General features: G+C 41.6%; 1 protein-coding gene across 2 annotated transcripts in view; it reads left to right on the top strand.

Annotated features, from left to right (window-relative positions):
* Positions 1 to 2,583: 2,583 nt before the first annotated feature.
* CTNNBL1 (catenin beta like 1) overlaps positions 2,584 to 20,352 on the top strand; it is a 160,835-nt gene continuing 143,066 nt past the window's right edge. The window contains exon 1 of one of the 2 annotated variants that reach the window (XM_036245292.1): positions 2,584 to 2,698. In XM_036245292.1, coding sequence (XP_036101185.1) covers positions 2,669 to 2,698 — 30 coding nt within the window. In that variant the 5' untranslated portion in view covers positions 2,584 to 2,668. The remainder of the gene's footprint in view (positions 2,699 to 20,352) is intronic. The other variant, XM_036245293.1, reaches the window with a different exon arrangement.

Raw genomic sequence — 20,352 nt, 5'->3', positions numbered from 1 at the left:
CTTACAGATAAAGAGACTAAAATTTAGAGAGAAAGTAACTTGTCCAAGGGCACACAGGTAGATGTGTTGGAACTTTGATTAGAACCAACGAAAAACCAATAAACCTGATTTGTAGCATTTGTATGTTCATGCTGTAAGTATTCCCACTGCGGCTGATTTCAATCTACTTGCTGATGTCAATCTACTTGCAAATTTCCTGAAAATTTAACCAGAAGCTTTTGCAAGCCTGTCTATACAAGCTGGCTCCAGCACAGCAAGACCTAGGACATAGTTCTAAAGGGAACTCAATTCCGAAGGGCACACTCCCACCATTTCTCTATTCTGAGTCCCTGAACAAGGCAGAGCCCATACTTACAGCTGAGTAGGAGGGGAAAAGATACTGAAATAACTCAGTTCAATGCAGAATGCATAGGTGATTCTTTTAAAAAAAACAACAACAAAAAACAAAAATAAAAAAACCCATAAACCCAATCACGAAACTTCTCTGCTTAAAACCTTTTTTTAATTTATTTTTTTTGTACGTGCCCCTAGCGGGAACCGAACCCGGGATTCTCTGGTCCGCAGGCCAACGCTCCAACCGCTGAGCCAAACCGGCCAGGGCTCTGCTTAAAACCTTTTAATATCATCCCAATATTGTTAGCATGAAATCCAGTCTTCTTATCATGACCTACAAGGCTCACTGAGAAACCTCCCCCTCTGTCAGGCACTGTATGAGGCTTTTTGTAATAGGATTTAATGGTGAACATGACATATACAATTCCTGCTCTCATGGACTCGGAGTCCAGTAAATGAGGCTGTCAATAAACCAATAATCAACCATTAAGTACAAATTACAAAAGCAGACACATGTGCAGTAGAAGAGTTGCTAGGAAAAAGAATAACAAGGAGAGGTTGCTTACTTGAACTCAAGGTGAGTTGAGTTACTCCAAGAAAGTGACATTTGAGACTTGAAGAATGAGAAAGAATTAGATGAGGAGTGTGGCTATTGACCTGACAGAGAAGGAGAGGATTTGGGGAATAAAGATCATTTCTGTATTATTGGAGACAGTAAAGGGGCTGGGGAGGATGGTTATAAATATTGCAATGGTCTGAACATTTGTGTCCTCCCAAAATTCCTAAATTGAAATTCTAACTTTCAAACTGATGGTATTAGGATGTGGGGCTTTGGGGAGGTGATGAGGTAGAGCCCTCATGAATGGGATTAGTGCTTTTGTAAGAGGCAGGAGAAAGCTCCCTCATCCCCTTCTGTGAGGACACTGTTCCAATGCACTGTTCAGGAACTATACAGCAGGCTCTCACCCGACAGCAAATCTGCCAGCATCTTGATTTTGAATTTCCTAGCCTCCAGAATTGTGAGAAATAAATTTCTGTTCTTTATAAGCCACCAAGTGTATGACTTTTTTTCACAATGGCCTTTACAGACTAAGACAAATATAAACATGAAGGACAGGAGGCTAAAGGCTAAGGGGACTAAGAGAAAGGCTTAACACCCTTTGAAGACAGAGCCTTCTTTTAATCCCAGGAGCTCAGATGCTCTCTTTGAGTGATTCTTTCCCAATGATGGGCGACTTTCTCCTACAGAAAACCGTTTAATGTCTCTTGGGTATAAAAAAGATCATCCAGCCCTGGCCGGTTTGGCTTAGGGGTTAGAGCGTAGGCCGGTGGACCAATGAGTCGCGGGTTCAATTCTGACTAAGGGCTCGTACCTCGGTTGCAGTTCGTCCCCGGCCCTGGTGGGGTTGTGCGGGAGGCAACCAGTCAATATGTCTCTATCGCATTGATGTTTCTCTGTCTCTCTCTTCCCACCTCCCTCCTTAAAAAAATAAAATAAAATAAATAAATAAATAAAAGATCATCCAGTTCCCACTAGGCCTTGCATAGATCAGTAAACAGAAGCCCAAAGAGGGAAATGTGATTGACAACAGTTTTTCAGCTACTAATAGTTGTATGGCCTTGGACAATACACTTTCTGAGCCAGCACTATCCAACAAAAATACAGTGGTGGCCAGCCACAAAGAGAGCCATGTAAGTCATTTACTTTGTTTACCAACTACATTTAAAAAGTAAAAAGAAACGTGTGATGTTAAGTTTACATTTTATTTGACCCAATATATCCAAAATATCATTTCAATATGTAATCAATATAAATCTTAAAAATCCAGCGTGTGTTTTATTTACACTTATGGCACCTTTTCATTCATGGTAGCCATATTTCAAGCTCTCGTTAGCCACATGTGGTTGGTGGACAGTGCAGTTCTATGCCTTAGCTTTCTAATCTGCAAAATGGGTATAAAAATGCCTAGGTCTCTGAAAGGAACGTGAGAGATTAAGTGAAACATCCAGCTTCCCGCTCTGCATTTAGGAAGTGGGCAATAAATCTCGGTTCCTATGGTCCTTTCTCTCAGAGCACCGCCCTCCTCCAAGTCCCGCCCCTTTCCCCGCCCCCTTAGGCTCTGGGCGGAAGCAGGGCTATCACAAATGCAGCGCGCTTTACGGTATTGCTGCCTTTCACCGCAGTGTGGCTGGCTCGCGCGTCGCGCACACTTTCACCTCATTGGCTCTGCGTCCCCGCTCACGGCGCTTTTCGGCAGTGTGGCTGGAGCAGCTGCTGAGGGGCCGCGTTTGCTGTGAGTGGAGACAGTTGCCGGTGTTAGCTGGGCCTGGAACCATGGATGTCGGCGAACTTCTGAGCTACCAGGTAGGAGGGACGAGAGAGCTTGGGCACCGTACCCTCACCCGGGCAGGGGTGGCAAGTCGCGGTACCAGAGTTCCTTCATCTCTCCTTTTCTCACCTCGGTCCCGGGCCCCCTCACTTCTCATGCCACCGAGGTCCGAGCCTCTCAGTTCACTTTACTCCCTCTCGAGACCCTCCTGGGCTCTTTCCATTTACTCCTTCTCAGGGCTCGAGCCCCTTCTCAACTCCAGTCTGGGCTCCTTCTCACCCTACCCTTGGGCCTGGTTCCCTTCAACTCTTCTGAAGGCCACAGGCTATCTTCACAAAACCCCCTTCAGCTCTCTCCTTCCCCAGCCATTGAGTTTGTGGTAGTGATGGTGGTGGTGGGAGAGCACTGGTCTTCCTTGCATTTGAGCCCCAGCTTCTCCACCGACTGGCTGCGTGGTCTTTGGACGGGTCATTTCGCCCTCTTTGAGCCTCAGGTTTTGTATATATAAAATAGAGACAGTAATAACTATCTAGTAGGGTTGTTTGAGGACTCCGCCAACTAATGGATGTAAAAGCTGATATTGAAGTGTAAAAGCTGTATCCTTATTAACTGCGGATGTTGGGAAATGTTTGGCAATCTAGAATGGGATGAACTCCTAGAATCTTCTTATCCCCCTTGCTCAGGATACCTGTGGGGAAATGGAGGGCAAAGGACTAGTCCAACATCACTCAACAAGAGCTGGGATTAGAGCTGTCTCCTGGTTTCCAGCTCAAAAATTCCCTCCCTCTTTTGACTTCCAAAAGAGGCTCCTTGTGAGAGGCAGTAGAGCTGTTCTGTCCAATATTGTAGTCACTAGCCACATGTGGCTATTTAACACTTGAAATGGGACTAGTCTGAATTGAGAAGTACTGTAAAATCACACTGGATTTTGAAGACGTAGCATGAAAGAAGTAAAATTATTATATTGACTACATGATCATATTAATCACATCAATGACATTGATTACAGATCATGTTGATTAAATGATCATTATGGGTAATCCTCTTTCTGTTGACTTTTTAAAAAATATGTTTTTATTGATTTTTAGAGAGAGAGAAAAAGGGAGAGGGAGAGAGAGAGATAGAAACACCGATGAGAGACCAACATCAACATTGATCAGATCAAACCCACAACCTGGGTACGTGCCCTGATCTGGAGTTGAACCAGGATCTCTCAGTCTGTGGGCCAACACTCAATCCACTGAGCAACACTGGCTGGGCTTCTGTTTACTTTTTAATGTAGCTACTCACCTTTTAATTTGACTACTAAAATTACATATGTAGCTGGCCTCATATTTGTATTGGACCAGCTCTGCAGTATAGAGAATAGGTCATTGAGAGTCATGAATCTGGATCCCCATGTTGCCTGGAATCTGTTTTGCTCATAACCAGTTGCTGTAACCTTGAACTAAATACTTAACCAGTGTATGCCTTGGTTTCCTCATCTGTAAATGGGGGCAATGTTGGTACCTAGCAAATAGATCTCTTGTGAAGCTTAGACCAATGCTTGTCAAACAGTAAACAGTCAATAAAGGTTAAGCAATTATATTTGTGTCAGTACCTCAGCCACTGTGCAAAGAACTGACCTTGGAGTCTAGACAGAACTTATAAGCAATGGGGAGAGATATAGCCAAGAGGTTGCTCTTTTTAAGACAGTAATTGAACATGAAAGAAGAAAGGAAATAGGAGTTGTTGAATGAGTGATTGTACATCTGTTTGGGTTGTAGAATGGCTAGACATTGATTGACTCACAGAATATTAAAGGGAGAAGAGGTTCATTCATTTGTTCAACAAATATTTATTGAACCAAACAGACAAGATTCTTGCTTTTGTGGAGCTTATAGTCTGGTGGGAAAATAACAAAATAATAAGTGAGTAAACAAGAGTCAGATTGTGATAAGTGCTTTGAAGAGTATGCAGGTAATACTAAAGAACTGTACTGTTTAGTATAGTAGCCACTGGACACATGTGACTATCAACACTTGAAATGTGGCTAGTTCAAATTGGGATCTGATATTCATGTAAAATTCACACTGGACTTCCAAGATTTAGTATGAAAAAATGTAAAGTATATTTGTAATTTTTATATTGATTACATGTTGAAATGATAATACTTTGTATATTTTGGCTTCAATAAAATATATTATTAAAATTATTGTTGGCTTGAACACTTTTAAAATGTATTAGAAAACTTAAAGCTATATATTTGGCTTGTTTGTGGCTTTCAAAAATATATATATATATGTTTTTTGTTAATCCTCACTTGAGGATATTTCTGCCATTCATTTTTTTAGAGAGAGAGAGAAACAGAAACATAGATGTGAGAAAGAAATATCAATCGGCTGCCTCCTGCACTTCCCACACTGGGGATTGAGCCCGCAACCCAGGCATGTGCCCTGACTGGAATTGAACCAGGACTTCTCAGTCCATGGGACGATGTTCAATCTACTGAGCCACACTGGCTGGGCTCCACTGATTTTTACAGAGAGTGGAAAGGAGGGGGCAAGGGGAAGAGAGAGAAACATCAATATTTAAGACACTTTGATTGGTTTCCTCCTATATGCGCCCCTACCCAGGCCAGGGATCAAACCTGCAACCCACGTATGTGCCCTTGGCTGGGAATTGGACCCGAGACCCTCTGGTGTGTGGGCAGATGCTCTGACCACAGAGCCACACCTGCCAGGGCAGAGAACTCAAAGTATTTTTATTGGACAGTGCTGCTAAAGAAAATAACCCCTGGGAGTGGGAGAGAGGATCTTACTTTAAATATTGTGATCTGGGAAGGACTCTGTGAGGAATGAACATTAAAGAACCTAAGGTTGAGAAGGAGCCAATCCTGTGGAAAGGGCAGAATGATCATGGCAGAAGGAACAGCAAGTACATAGGCTGTGAGGTGGAAGCTGGCGCAGCTTGTTAGAGGATCAGAAAGTGTGTCGATGTAGCTGGAGCATGGTGAGTGAGCAGAAGGCAGGTGATGAGGCTGGAGATGTAGGAAGACGACAGACAATGTAGGTCTTCCTGTGAGCCATGATAAGGAATTTGAATTTTATTTTGAGAGATGTTATAGTGTTATAGATAACCTCATTTAACCTACTTTTTTTTTTTTTTTGGTATGTGCCCCTAGCGGGAACTGAACCCAGGACTCTGGTCCACAGGCTGACGCTCCAACCGCTGAGGCAAACTGGCCAGGGTTAACCTACTTTTTTTGCAGGTGAAACGTGAACTCCATTTGGTAAAGGGACTTCCCTGAGATTATGGGCCAAGATAGTGGTAGAGTTGAAGGCAGAATGCTGATCTCCTTGTTTCTAGCTCTGTTCCTTCCCCACATGCAATATTCATGCATTTTCCTTTCTGAAAGATCAATGTCTACTCCCCCTGTTCCTAAAAGATAGTACAGTCTAGAATCTAGTTTGTTATCATTCAAATACACCCATCCTTTTGTGGAAGTCATGAAGATCATCTACGAGTTAATGGATACAAAAGCTCTTTGAAAACACCACTTTATAGTTATGAAAGATACATCATCTCTCTAAATTCTTTTAATCCCTGTTGCATAGAAGAGGTACAAAACAGTAGGTCTCATTGCTGGAGCTCCTAACCACTATGTGTACTGTCTGTCCATTCTGTGTCAGATGTTGAGCTAAAGTACTTTCAGATAAGTTCTTACATTTAATTCTCAACATGCCTCTTGGCATGTCTTTTTTATAGAAAAGGAAACTCCAACTGGAGAGGTCAGATTACCTGAGCAGGGTCAAAACCAATAAGGAGTAGAGGTGTAACTGGAAACTACTAAATACCCAAATCTAGTTTTCCATTTTGTTATTAGATTTTAAAAAACTTCAGAAACAAGTATGGTACACATATAGAAGAATGTGTAAATTTTCAGTACCATTAATTATAGTTATCAGTATTACCACTAAAGTTAATTTCTCAGGGACATGTGGGAACAAGTTGTCTGATTTGAATATCCCCACCTCCAGAGTTTGATTCAGTAACTCTCCCATGGAACCTTAGAATTTGCATTTCTAACAAGATCCTAGGTGATGTGAAGCTGTTGGTCCAGGGACCATATTTTGAGATCCCCTGGTCTAGAATGATCTACATTTCTTTTAAAATTTTCTCCAGGCTTGACATTCGCCTCCCTTTTTCATAGCCATTGGTTTGCAGTTTTTTGAGCTTAAGTTATACTTTTTCTCTGCCATCCAAGATATTGAGAGCAAATCACTTAATCTTTCTGGGCCTCAGTTTCCTCATATGCCTAATGAGGGGATTAAGTAAGTCTCTCTGAGGTCCCTTCTAGCTTTAACATGCTGTGATACTAATTATTTAGGCCAAGAGCTCCAGAGATTCCAAGGTATAAAAAAGCTTGATGTAGTAGAATGAAACAGGGCTGAAAATCTGGAAGATTTGAGTTTTAATCCTACCTTTATCATTACTTATCTGAGTGATTCAGGACAAGTCACTCCCCCTCTCTGTACATCATTTTTATAAAATCACCTATAAAATGAGAGGATTGGACTATATAACTTCTGGCTGTTTCCTAAAATTCAGAGGCCAAGGTAAGCAAAGAAAATATGTAATGTCAAGAAATGTTTATTAGCCCTGGCCGGTTTGGCTCAGTGGTTAGAGTGTTGACCTGTGGACTAATGAGTAGCAGGTTTGAATCTGGTCAAGGGCACGTACCTCGGTTGCGATTCATCCCCGGCTTTAGTTGGGGGCGAGGCAGCTACTCAATGTGTCCCTTTTACAATGTTTCTCTCTCTCTCCCCCTCCTACTCTATCTGAACAAAAATGGAAAAATGTCCTTGGGTGAGGGAAAAAAAAAGGAAACATATTTATTAAAAGTATTTAACATTTTTTGTGTGCTCAGGCAACTTGGTGGGAAGATTCCAATTTTCTGCTGAGATTGGTTCTTCTAGTAATAGAGTTAAGCAGCAGGGGCCTCTCTGTATATGCCTTATATCCTTGACATAATGTTAACTATTCATTTGAGAAGACAGGAGAATTATAATGTGGACAGGAGGTGTTGGAAAAAGTCTTACAGAGGAAACCAGTTATGTTCTCAATATGAAAATGTACTTTTTTGATGCCTTCAGGCTTAGATGTCTCATCAAGAAGTGTGCCTAGCAGTTCCTTACCTGAGAAGTTTCAACTGCATGGGCGCGTATATGAACTCCAGGGCATTCTCATTAATACTAATTCCACAGATGTCTGTAAAAAGTTTTTACATCTGAAGTTTTGCAATAAGGAATTCACATTTAGTGCTGCTTGGCTCAGTGGGAATGACTTGCTTTGTGACATGAGAAGTATTCTGTTTGAGGCAGATTGGGGTCAGAGACCCTTGGTTTTGGCGATATTGCAGACACCCACTCCTCTTGTCACCTATCAGGGATATCATAGCATTTCCTTGGATTGCAAGTGCTTATAGGAATCTGTAATCATGCTCCTTGACCCTTATTATTTCTTTTTTTGTAATAAAAATTTTAATGACAGTAAACTGACAGCACCAGTATTAAAAGAAAATATTTGAGTAGAGTAAAACTGCTACCCTAACCTAATAAATATTTTTATATTCCCACAGTCCATAGGTATTTTGCATGGCTATAACTATTGTGTATACACTCTTTTGTGTTCTATATTTTCAGTTTAACATTGTCAGGAATATTTCCTGTGTTTCTACATAGTCTTTATGTTATTAATGTTTGTATATATTTTTTAAAATGTGTTTTTATTGATTTTTTTTTTTTTTTTTTTAAGAGAGGAAGAGAGAGAGATAGAAATATCAATGTGAGAGAGAAACATAGATTGGCTGCCTCCTGCATGCCTCCCAACTGGGGATTGAGCCCACAACCCAGGCATGTGCCCTGACCCATTATCGAACCAGGACGTCTCCATTTTAGAGAACATTTTTTCCTAAATTGTTCCTCTGTGTTGAGTATTTGGGTGGTTTTCAGGTTTTTGTTCTTGGAGATAATATTATAGTGAATTTCTTTATTCATGTGGCATTTCCTCCCCTCCCCCATCTGTCCTTACCATGTCTAAGTATTGCATATGCTAACATTATGAAGATGTTGTCTGGACCTTAAAGAATTCATAATTTAAGGAGTGAGACAGACATTTTGACATCTAACTGTATGAATAAAGCACAGTAGAGGGAATGTTTGGATATGCCTGGAGAAGGAATGTACTGATGGGGATGAATTTAGTTTGGTCATTGAAGAAAAGGGAGATGACATTGGAATCTCAGTTTTTTTTTTTTTTAAGATTTTAATTAATTAATTTTTGTTACAGATGTTTCCCCCTTGTCCCCCATTGACACCCTCCTCTCTGCTCCCCCCTCCCTTTCTTGTTGTCTGTGTCCATTGGTTATGCATATATGAATATAAGTTCTTTGGTTTATCATCCCCCCCCCCCCCCCCCCCCCCCCCCCCCCCCGCCCTGGGAATCTCAGTTTTGAATGAATAGGAATTCTGTGGGTAATGGAGGAGGCTGAAGAGAATGGTTCTTGACTTGAATCAGTGAGAACAAAAGCATGGGAGTGAAATGTTCAGAGCATTGAGTAAATGAGGGGAGCGGCAGGAGATGATCGGGTCACCTTAGCAGCTATAATTATGTTAATCAATACATAGTGCTCATACAGAATTAATCCTTTATCATTTTACTAAGAACAGAGTGCGTTCCGGTTTTACTGCACTTGATACTACTGGTTGTCATAATTTAATTTTCCCCATTAATCTAATAGGTATATAAAGTTAGTTCAGTTTTGCTTTAATAAGCATTTTTTTTCTTATGTGTTTATCATTTGTATTATTATCTGCCTCTTTCTCTTAAAGTAGTGTAGTTTGTAATTGAGCTATTCTGATGTGTTTTTTGTTGATGGTGTGTGTATAAGAAACATTGGAGGGCTGAACAAGTTATACTCATATACTTTTCATTCTGTGGGGTCCTTGTTTTACTTGTAACCCTGAGAATACTATCCTAGTCATGTCATTTTATGGCATCGTGAAATAGGCTTTTTGCATTACAGTTCAGACTAGTGCTTTTTGAAGTTAGTTTTGTTAGTAATGAGACTATCAACAATAGATAAAAGTTATTCTCATTTCAGGATGTTTTCTGTTTCTTCTTCTGAGTCTATCTGTCTAATTTTTTTAATCCTCACCTGAGGATATTTTTCCATTTATTTTCAGGCAGAGTGTGAGGGAGAGATATATAGAGAGAGACAAATATCGATGCGAGAGAGGCACATCGATTGGTTGTCTCCCGCACCACCCTGACCAGGGCTTGGACCAAACCACAACCGAGGTAGTGTCCTTGACCGGAATTGACCGAGGACATTTTTTCCATTTTTGTTCAGATAGAGTGGGAGGGAGAGAGAGGAAGAGAGAGAGAGACAGAAACATTGACGTGAAAGGGACACATCGAGTGGCTGCCCCCTGCACGACCCCAACCAGGGCCAGGGAAGAACCGCAATCGAAGTACATGCCCTTGACTGGAATCGAACCTGTGACTTATTGGTCCATGGGCCGATGCTCTAACCGCTGAGCCAAACCGGCCAGGGCTATTTACCCCTTTTGGGAAGCTTTTGTTCTAATATCTTATTTGCTTGTTGACTTGTATCTCTGCTTTCATGTTAGACATCAAGAAAGTTTGATTCAAATCCTTTACTTCAGTTTCTGATTTGTCCTCCTCGTCCTTAGTATGTCTTGCTACCCTTGCTGTAAAACGTACGTTCAAAAAAACTTTTTATTTTGAACTAATTTTAAACTTACAGATAATTTGTAAAAATAGTAAAGAGTTTTCATATACTTCTCACTCAGCATCTCCTGAAGTTAACATGCTTTATAACCATAGTACAATGATCAAAACCAGGAAATTAATATTTATATACTGGCAATTTACTAAATTACAGATTTAATTCAAATGTTGCCACTTTGTCTACAAATGTCCTCTTTCTGTTCTAGGATCCTATCCAGGATTTCAATTGCATTTAATTGTCATTTTCTTTGTCTTATATGACCTTGACATTTTTTTGACTGGTCATTTATTTTGTAGAATGTCTAACATCTACATTCTTGAAGGTTGCCAATGCCCTCTTTAAGGCCAAATATTTTCTTGACTCATCCATTCTTTTGTCTTCTGTCTTTCAGTACCTTTATATAGATACTCTTAGTTCACTAGCTCTGATTTGGGTTTTATGTGTTTACTGAACATTCTGGCCAGATGTTCTGGAATTACATAATTCTCTGCATCTCTCCGCCTGCCCCACCACCTACCCCCGATTTTGCATTTTAGTCAGGGGTGTTTCTGTTCAGTAGACTTGAAAGAAGCCTTGGAGCTATTTCTCAAAGATGAAAGGGCTCAGATTGAAAGGCAAGGTTCTTTTCCTCATGGATCATACAAGCTCATAAGCAGAGAACTAGTTCTTCTCTCAGGAGTCAAGGTGCTAGGAGTTGAAAATGATTAAGTCACTGTTCTTGCTCTCACGGAGCTGACACACTGGTGGGGGCATCCCATGGATTTAAAAACGGATGGTCCAGCTTGCAGTTCGGTACTGTTTACAGAGGCGTGAACAAGATGTGGCACCGAGGCAGGAGCAGCTCTGCTGTTGAGAAGTTGGGAAAGCTTTGCAGAGGAGTGGTTTCTTCAGGAGTCTTCTCTCTACCCCTTCCCTTACATTTGAAGCACATGATCTTACTTTAGCCTCATGGGACTTGTTCAAATAAGGAGCTTTCTAGTTGGTCTTACTTTTTACCTTTGTAGATCTCATATTGGTACAGTGAATGTGGGTTTATCTTCATAGGCCAAAAGAACACTCTTCTTTGATCATAGATTTCAGTCCTCCTATTTCAGCTTTCTTGGAGATAGCTCTTATTGAGATGCCTAATTTTGGAGGTGAACTTGAGGAAGACAGCCTTACCTTTCTACAACCTCACTAGGTGATCATTGTTTAAATTGGGGGATTGGCTTTATAAGGCTTACCTCAATAGAGAAGTTGTCATCTATAAAAATGACTACATTGAAGAATGTGGATGGTTCAAAATAACTTGAAGAAAATAATTTCTTCAGCACTGTTGGAGAAAGTAATTCAAAGCACATGGCGTTCTGAGTGTGCTTATTACGCATCTTTATTTAATATTTAGTATAGTGTATGAACACAAACTCTGGGTCAGTTGCCTGTGTTTGAGTTCCACCTCTGTTGGTTGCCAGCTTATGTGACCTTGGTTCAGTTAACCTCTTTAAGCCTCAGATCTTCATCTTTCTTTTCTTTTTTCTTTTTCTTTTATCCTCACCCGAGGACATTTTTCCACTTTTTGTTCAGATTGAGTGGGAGAGAGGGAGAGAGAGGAAGAGAGAGAGAGAGAAACATCGATGTGAAAGGGACACATCTAGTGGCTGCCACCCGCACGACCAACCAGGGCCGGGGACAAACTGCAACGGAGGGACGCGCCCTCCACAGGAACCGAACCTGGGTCTCTCTGGACTGCAGGCCGACGCTCTAACCGCTGAGCCAAACCTGCCAGGGCAGGCAGGTCTTCATCTTTCGAATGGAGATTATACAATAGTGTTTTTATCTCCCCTGACCATCTTTGTAAACAATAGGAGTAAATGAGACAGTGTGGGTAGTGCTCAGTTGTATAGTGCCCGGCACATATTAAGTGCCCAGTAAATGTTAGCTGTTAATTTTTATTAGTAGTATAATTACAAGCAATGCATATGCCATTAAAAAGAAATTGTTTTCTTGAATTTTACAAAGCTGCCTTGATATTCCCAAGGTCATTGGTTCCCTTGGAAATTAATGTTTAGAATGCTATAAAAGGAAATGAGAACAGTTTTTCACCCACACATGCCACAGTATAGAACTGTTCTCAATAGATCAAAGCACACCCTACTCCACTACAGTTAGCAGTCATTGATATCAAGAACTGTGTCATCAGCACAGTGGTTCTTTTCTCCAGGTCTCTCTCTCTTTTTTTGTTTTATCCTCACCTGAGGACATTTTCCCATTTTTTGTTCAGATAGAGCGGGAGGGAGAGAGAGGAAGAGAGAGAGAGAGAAACATCGATGTGAAGGGACACATCGAGTGGCTGCCACCCGCACGACCAACCAGGGCCGGGGACAAACTGCAACCGAGGTACGCGCCCCTAGCGGGAACCGAACCCAGGTCTCTCTGTACCGTAGGCCGATGCTCCAACCGCTGAGCCAAACCGGCCAGGGCCCCAGGTCTCTCTTTTTAAAAAAATATGTTTTTATTGATTTTAGAGAGAGAGGAACATTGATGAGAGCAAGACATTGATCGGCTGCCTCCTGCATGCCCCCCACTGGGGATCAAGCCTGAAACCCGGGCATATGCCCTGACCTGGAATCAAACTGGTGACCTTCTGGTACATGGGACAGTGGTCAGCCAACCTAAGCCACACTGGCCAGGGCTCTCCAGGTCTCTTTAATATCACTTAAGTATCTCAGTTTTCCTTTTTTTTTTTAGTGCCAGGAATCTTACTTATAAATTCTTTCTTTCTTTTTCTTACTCCTCTCCCCTAAGGTTCCTGAAGGAAGTGGTTGGTTTTGGTCTGAGTCTTGTATAGCTGTAAGGAGATTGGAGTTAGGAAAAGGTATAGCAGGAATTCTCTTCTCCAGGGTCAGCCATTTGATTCTAGTATTTCAGCTGAATAGTTCAAAATCATTTTCTTTTCCATGGAATTCCAAGAATGACTAATCTGAAAGTGTTGACCTAAACTTTAGGACCTCAGCTCCATTATGGGTTGGTAAATAGAGACTAGATTATCTTTATCCCAAGTTCAGCAAAAGATCTAGTGAAACTACTACAGTACATTTTCATCTTTTAGCTCATTTAGATTATCAGTTGCTTGTAAGCATATAGTCTACTTTGGCTCTTTACACTTCCCTTCAGCTACCCATCAAAGTCCAAAGTCATTGACTGAATCTAGAAGGATTTGAAATCAAGCACAGAATATTATGATGCTTCTCTCTGTATGTGGCTGACTATATTCCAAAGGCAGGTATGGTTGATTATTAAACAGTTTGTTTGGCATTATTCATGTGCTCATTCTGATAATGGATAAAATTGAGGATTGATTGCATTTTTTTACCTGATTCCCCAACTCCAGTTAGGAGCAACTGAGTTTAAAATTACTTTGGGGATCTTCAGTAAGTAGACTTAAATATTAAAAGTACATCCTTCCTCTGTTGCTGTATCATGTTGGAATGCTATCTTCTTTGTGGCTTTGGATACAAAAAGAATTGTCACTATAGTTTGTCATGTTATGTTTTACCAGCCTCTTTGAACATTAATGCTTCCATGGCACTAGCTAATAGCTTCTTATATGATAAGAGAATGATAAGAGAAACTTGAGAAATTTCTAGGTTACATAATTATTGACAAAGAAGCTGAAACATGGAGTGGGAGCTCTGGCCAGAGATAACTCTGTTGGCCAGGGGAAAGTAGAGATGCCAAAGAACCAACAGAAATACAACTCAGCAATAAAAGAGAATGAGAAAAAGCCCTGGCCTGTTTGGCTCAGCAGTTAGAGCATCGGCCCGTGGACCAAAGAGTCGAGGGTTCGATTCCTGTCAAGGGCATGTACCTTGGTTGTGGATAGTCCTCGGCCGTGGTCGGGGTTATGCAGGAGGCAACCAGTCGATGTGTCTCTCTTACATCGATGTTTCTCTTTCTCTCCCTCTCTCTCCCACTCTATCTGAAGATAAATAGAAAAATATCCTCAGGTGAGGATTCAAAAAAAGGGGGGGACAAAAAAAGACATCACCATTGATGAATTGGGGGTTGTAGCCTAAAGAAACCCATAATGAGGTTCTTTTGTACAAAGGCGATATAGGTTGTTTTGAATTGTACTCCTCTTTTATTCGTTGTCTTTGGAAAATGCCATGTTCCTCATAAACAGATTTCCCAGATAAGTGAAGCTTACAAGTGAAGCAAGACTGCTAGAACAAGAAGGACCTAGAAATGATTTATTTATTTCACTCTCTTTACAGATGGGGGAGGCACAGCACAGAGAGGAAAGTGACTTACCTCAGGATCCCAATTACTTGGTGATAAAATGGGGTTCAGAGCAGTGTTGTTTAGCACTCACAAATAGGGGCTCAACCTGGTTTTCTATAGAGTGCCCCCTCTTTATTTATTTGTTAATCCTCGCCTGAGGATATTTTCCCATTGATTATCAAATAGAGTGGAAAGGAGGGAGGGAGAGGGAGCGAGAAACATCGATGTAAGAGAGACACGTTTATTGGCTGCCTCCTGCATGACCCCCACCAGGGCCGGGGAATCTAACCTTCAAGCCAGGTACGTGTCCTTGACTGGGAATTGAACCTGAGACCTTCGATCCATGGGCTGATGCTCTAACTACTGAGCCAAACTGGCCAGGGCTGTAGTCCCCTTTTTTTTGCATGGCCTCTTATTTTTCTGGAGGGGAGCCATTTACCTGTCTGATTGCTTGACCCAATCAGTACCTTTAAGTTAGTCTTACATACAAATTCACACACCCACCAGTCCATGAAACCTAGATTATATCAACCACCCAAGACCCTGTGTGCTTATTTCTGACTTGTTCATGGCTCTGCCCAGTTCCTGTCTCGTATTTGGCTGTTGGCTTTCTTATTTCCTATTTCTTCTTTCCAACCCTCTTCTCCCAAAGCATGTAAGCACACGCACACGCACACGCACACACACACACACACACACACACACACACTCCCACATCCACACCCACACCAGTCTTTTTAAAAAAATAAATTTTTATTGATTTTAGAGGGAGAGGAAGGGGGGGGGGATCATCCATGTCAGAGATAACATCCATTGGGCTGCCTCCTGCATACCCCCTACCGGGTATTGAGCCCACAAGCCAGGCATGTGCCCTGACCAGGTGCATGGGACAGTGCTTAACCAACTCAGCCACACTGGCCAGGGCCCACACCAGTTTCTTTTAGATTTAGTGTGCATCTTTTCTCTGGTTCCCAACTACAGCCTCATCCAAAAGGACTCTGCTGGCTGGGACTGGATCAGCCTCATATGGTGTACCCCTGCTTTAAATGGACCTTCAAGACCCAACCTTTGGCCTCAGCCCATGCCAGCCCGTCTGACCCTCCTGTGGAAGGACAGTTTGGGCAAGACCCTACCCAAGAAGCTTGCATATTTTCTAGTTCTACAACTTTGAGAGTCTATAAGGTCTCCATCTTGGTCTTGTCTCCCTTTGCCATTATTTCCTAGTCAGTCTTCAGGGGCTGGCAAAGAGCCAGCCAGTGTTTATAGGGCTTCATGACACATTTTCACAGTCACATTTCATGAGTCCATCCAGATTTTCAAGGGTTAGTAAATTTTATTTGGATTAGTGATCCATATTGAACCTTCCATTCTTTAATTATTCAACAAATACTTATTAAATGCCTACTAAATGCATGATGTTATACTAGACATGGAGTAGAGTGGTGCACAGGACAGTCACAATTTCTTGTGTTTTGGAACATAGACAATAAACCAGGAAAACAAATACAAATACATAAGAGCACCTACATAAGCAAGCAGATACTAGCTAAACAAAAACAAGATACTCAAATAAGGATAAGGGGACTAAAGAGCTCATGTAATAGAGGTTTTGGGGAACATCAGAAAGCTCTAGAAGGCCTCTCTGAGGAGGTAACATTTAAGATGAGAACTAAATGAGAAAGATCCAGCTATATGAAGTGCTATGGGAATAGCAAAGTAGGCCAAGGGAAAAACCAATACAAAAGCCCAAAGGTGGGAATAAACTTGTCATGTTTGAGGCAGTGTGACTAGAGCATGGTGAGTGAGGAGGGGACAGTTGAGATAACAGGTCAACTGTGGGGAGGAGGGGAAACCCTAAAATTTTAGATTTTATTGTCAGTACAATGGGAAGCCATTAGGGGTTTTAGGCTGTGGAGTGACATAATTTGGTTTATATTTAAAAGATCACTGCAGCCCTGGCCGGTTTGGCTCAGCGGTTAGAGCGTCGGCCTGCGGTCTGGAGAGACCCGGGTTCGGTTTCCGCTAAGGGCACATACCTCGGTTGCAGTTTGTCCCCGGCCCTGGTTGGTCGTGCGGGTGGCAGCCACTCGATGTGTTCCTTTCGCATCGATGTTTCTCTCTCTCTCTGTTCCTCTCTCTCCCTCCCACTCTACCTGAACAAAAAAATGGAAAAATGTCCTCGGGTGAGGATAAAAAAAAAATAAAATAAAATAAAAGATCACTGCATCTGTGGAAAGGAGAAGAGATTGTAGGGGAGCAATCTGGCCAGCTTAGTTGTTTAAGGTGGCATAGAAGTCACCTTTGTGCTGCAGCAGGCTGCAGCTGATGCTTGTGCTCTCCCTAGATAATTGCTTTCCTGCCCAGGTTGTTTTCAGAATCTTCCAGTTCTAAACATTTAGTCTGTGTTCTGGCTTAATCAAGAAGCAACACTATCTGAGTGCCAGGCTTGGCACAGAAAATGTGGGCATCATGCCTTTTGTTCAGCACCCTGCCCTGAAGAGAATGAAGAAAGCAGTTCCTGGTGGACCTGAGGACAATGCAACTGACCCTCAGCACCTGGTAACTTGTAGGAAGCTTTGGAATCCATAAACTTTAAGTGCTTCTGCAAAACAGTTGCAGATGGTCTGGACTGATGATTAAATATCATGGCTGTTTTGTCCAGATCTGCTGTGGCCATCCTCTGCATGTCTGGTTTTACATTACAGTGGGTAATTAAAGGGGCACAGCCATTTCTGGTCACTTCCGGATATCTTTTTCAGTTGGCTTAGGGAGTGATTTCAGTTTCTGCCAGTTGTATAAGTGACTGCAGTGAGCAGTGTCTGTGAATGGCTACTTATTGTTTTCAAAATTAAAAAAACAAACTTAAAAAGAACTTTCCCTAATGAAAGGCAATAATTGCCTGTCTGCCTTTGCTGTCTCTGCTGGTTCTCCAGTGGGAGTTCTACCATCAGACTTGTCAGAGTTGGTTGGCAGAGACTTTTTCTCCTGAGTTAGCACGTAGAGATCTGAACTGGCAGAGATAACACAAATTAGCAATGGTACAAGCATATCTGCAGAGGAACAGATTTCTTTCTGACCAGAGGTGCCATTGGTGGGCACCGCCCTAATTCTCAATGCATCTCTTACTACTGATGACAGGACTTTTCAGCAAATAAAAATAATTATTTAAGCACCACCTGAGTTGGGCAGTTTTTACAAGACTTGAGAGTTTCAAAGGCCCTCAGGCTGCTCAGCCTGCCAATATAAAGTCACTGAATAGTGTCTTTCTGGCTTCTCAGTGGGGACCCTTACACCTCACTCAGCATAATGAACTTGGGGAGACAGAAATAATTCTTTTACCTCTTTTTTTTTTTTTTTGCCTAGGATTTATTTTTCTACCCCCGCAGAACTTAGGACACAGAAGGCTCAGTGGGGAGAATGAAAAAAGAGATGGTGTCTGCCTTCTGGCTGACATGACTTGTGCCAGTGATCTCATGGGGATTTCATAATGAAGATTGCAAATCACTTTCCATCCTCTTGGAGCCTGTCCTATAATTAGAAGATTAAACATTTTGTTTAAATTAATAATTTTTCCCCATCCTCTTCGTGTGCTTAAAACCACTATTAGAGCAAGATGGAAACTGGTTAACTGATTTGATATTCAGCTTTATGTTCTAGTTGTGATTGTCAGTAAGAGGTGAAGTCTCATTTTAATTAAAAAAGCAATTTTTAACCATGGTTCACATTGTGTGAAGCAGAGGCACTTCTGACCACGTGAACTTTTGATTGCAGAGTGCAGTGAATATAGCTTTTTTCAGGAGCATGACGCTGAGCCTAACAGGATAGTATTGGGAGGTAGGTATGCAGCTGGGCTTGAAATATTGCTTGTGCATTCATTGCTGATTGGCCTTTAATTGACAGATTGTCTTTGTTTGTGGGAGAAGGGGGTTACTTATAGGGATTTGAAGTGAATGAAAAGCAGCTTAAGAGAAGCTTATTGAAATTGGCATTTAAAAAAATGGAATAAAATAATATATGTGTTTTCTCCTTCCTGTGTCACCCAGCCAAAAGAACAAAACAAAAGGCTGGAAACTACCAGGTATTAAAGCCCACTAATCCTAAATGCAACCTTAGGGTGTCAGCATTTTTTTAAATTTTATTAATTAATTTATTTTTGTTACAGATGTTTCTCCTTTTTCCCCTACTGATCCCCCACCCCTCCCCGCCCTGTCCCCAGCTTTGTTGTCCATGTCCATTGTTCATGCATGCATGCATATAAGTTCTGTGGTTTATCTCTCCCCCCCACCCCCTCTTTTGGGGATTGTCAGTCTGTAACCCCACTTCCACGTCTCTGGGACTAACTACACCATTCCTCAGACTCTTATGTTCATTATATTCCACAAATAAGTGAGATCATATGATACTTGTCTTTCTCTGTTTGGCTTGTTTCTCTTAGGATAATACTTTCCAGGTCCCTCCATGTCATCTCAAAGGATAAGAGATCTTTATTTCTTATGGCTGCATAGTACTCCATTGTGTATATATACCACAGCTTTTTTATCCATTCGTCTACTGATGGACATTTGGGCTTTTTCCAGATCTTAGCTATTGTAAATAGTGCAAAAGTCAGCATTCTTATTCCCATTTTCTAGATGAGGAAAGAGTCCACAGAGGTTTAGTAACTTGCCCAGAGATTCCAGAAAGTAGATGGTAGAATCTTTTTCCTAACAGAGGACTCTAGGGGATGGAGGTAGCTTAAAAAAAGAAATAACCTACAGAGTAGAATGCAGCAGAATGCTACCATCACCTTACCTTGTACTTGCTTCAGTCTCTCATGTATATCAGTCTTATCCAGTAGAATACCATGCACTGGTTATCAAACCCAGGAAAGCAGAATACCGGGTACTAGTTACCAATCCCAGGGGAGAACTGTAAACACTTCTGCCCATTGCATCTTGGTATTGGAGTTGCCAAGGAAAACACAAGATGGTCAAGCACTGGGTGGAATAATGCTTTACTCACATAGAGAAGAGATAAAGCAAAATCAGTTTCAGTATTGTGCATTGATCCCTTGTGGCTAATGATCCACCCCTACTCTGCAACCATTTGGCCTGCATGTACCCCTGTCTCTTGCAGCAGAAGGACCCTGACCTGCAAGGTATTGGTGTGTCTGAGGGTCATTGACATACATGCTTAATCAGAACAAAGGAACGGGAACACTCCTTGAGCCTGAAACAGGAAAGATTCCCAAACAAGGTGATAAGCCTGGCACAACCTGTATGAACGCCTTATATCTTGGTAAGGAAGTATTCTAGGCCCTGGGATCATCTCAAGTGATTGAGGGGGGTTTTGAAATACTGCATGCATGAGACTGCCTTTCCCAACAATTCTTTATTGGAATTACTAGATTAAATGTCTTACTTCCCAGTGGACTTTGTGTTCCTCAAAGGCAGTGACCAGATCAGTGCATGCTGTATAGTAAATGCTCAATAAATGTCTCTTGACTGAAAAAAGGAAAGAACGAAGGATGAATGAATGAAGCAGTGAATCACTCATGATCAGGTGCTGAGTTTAGGTCTCTTCTGGGTATCTTATTATGTTGAAACTTAGCACACCTTCTTTCTTGATGGGGAATAGATTAAACTGTGTTTGTGA

Source organism: Molossus molossus, unplaced genomic scaffold (assembly GCF_014108415.1).
Source record: "Molossus molossus isolate mMolMol1 unplaced genomic scaffold, mMolMol1.p scaffold_m16_p_6, whole genome shotgun sequence".
NCBI classification, from domain to species: domain Eukaryota; kingdom Metazoa; phylum Chordata; class Mammalia; order Chiroptera; family Molossidae; genus Molossus; species Molossus molossus.
Note: the sequence above shows the minus strand (reverse complement) of the source record. Positions and strands in the feature narration are given on the sequence as shown.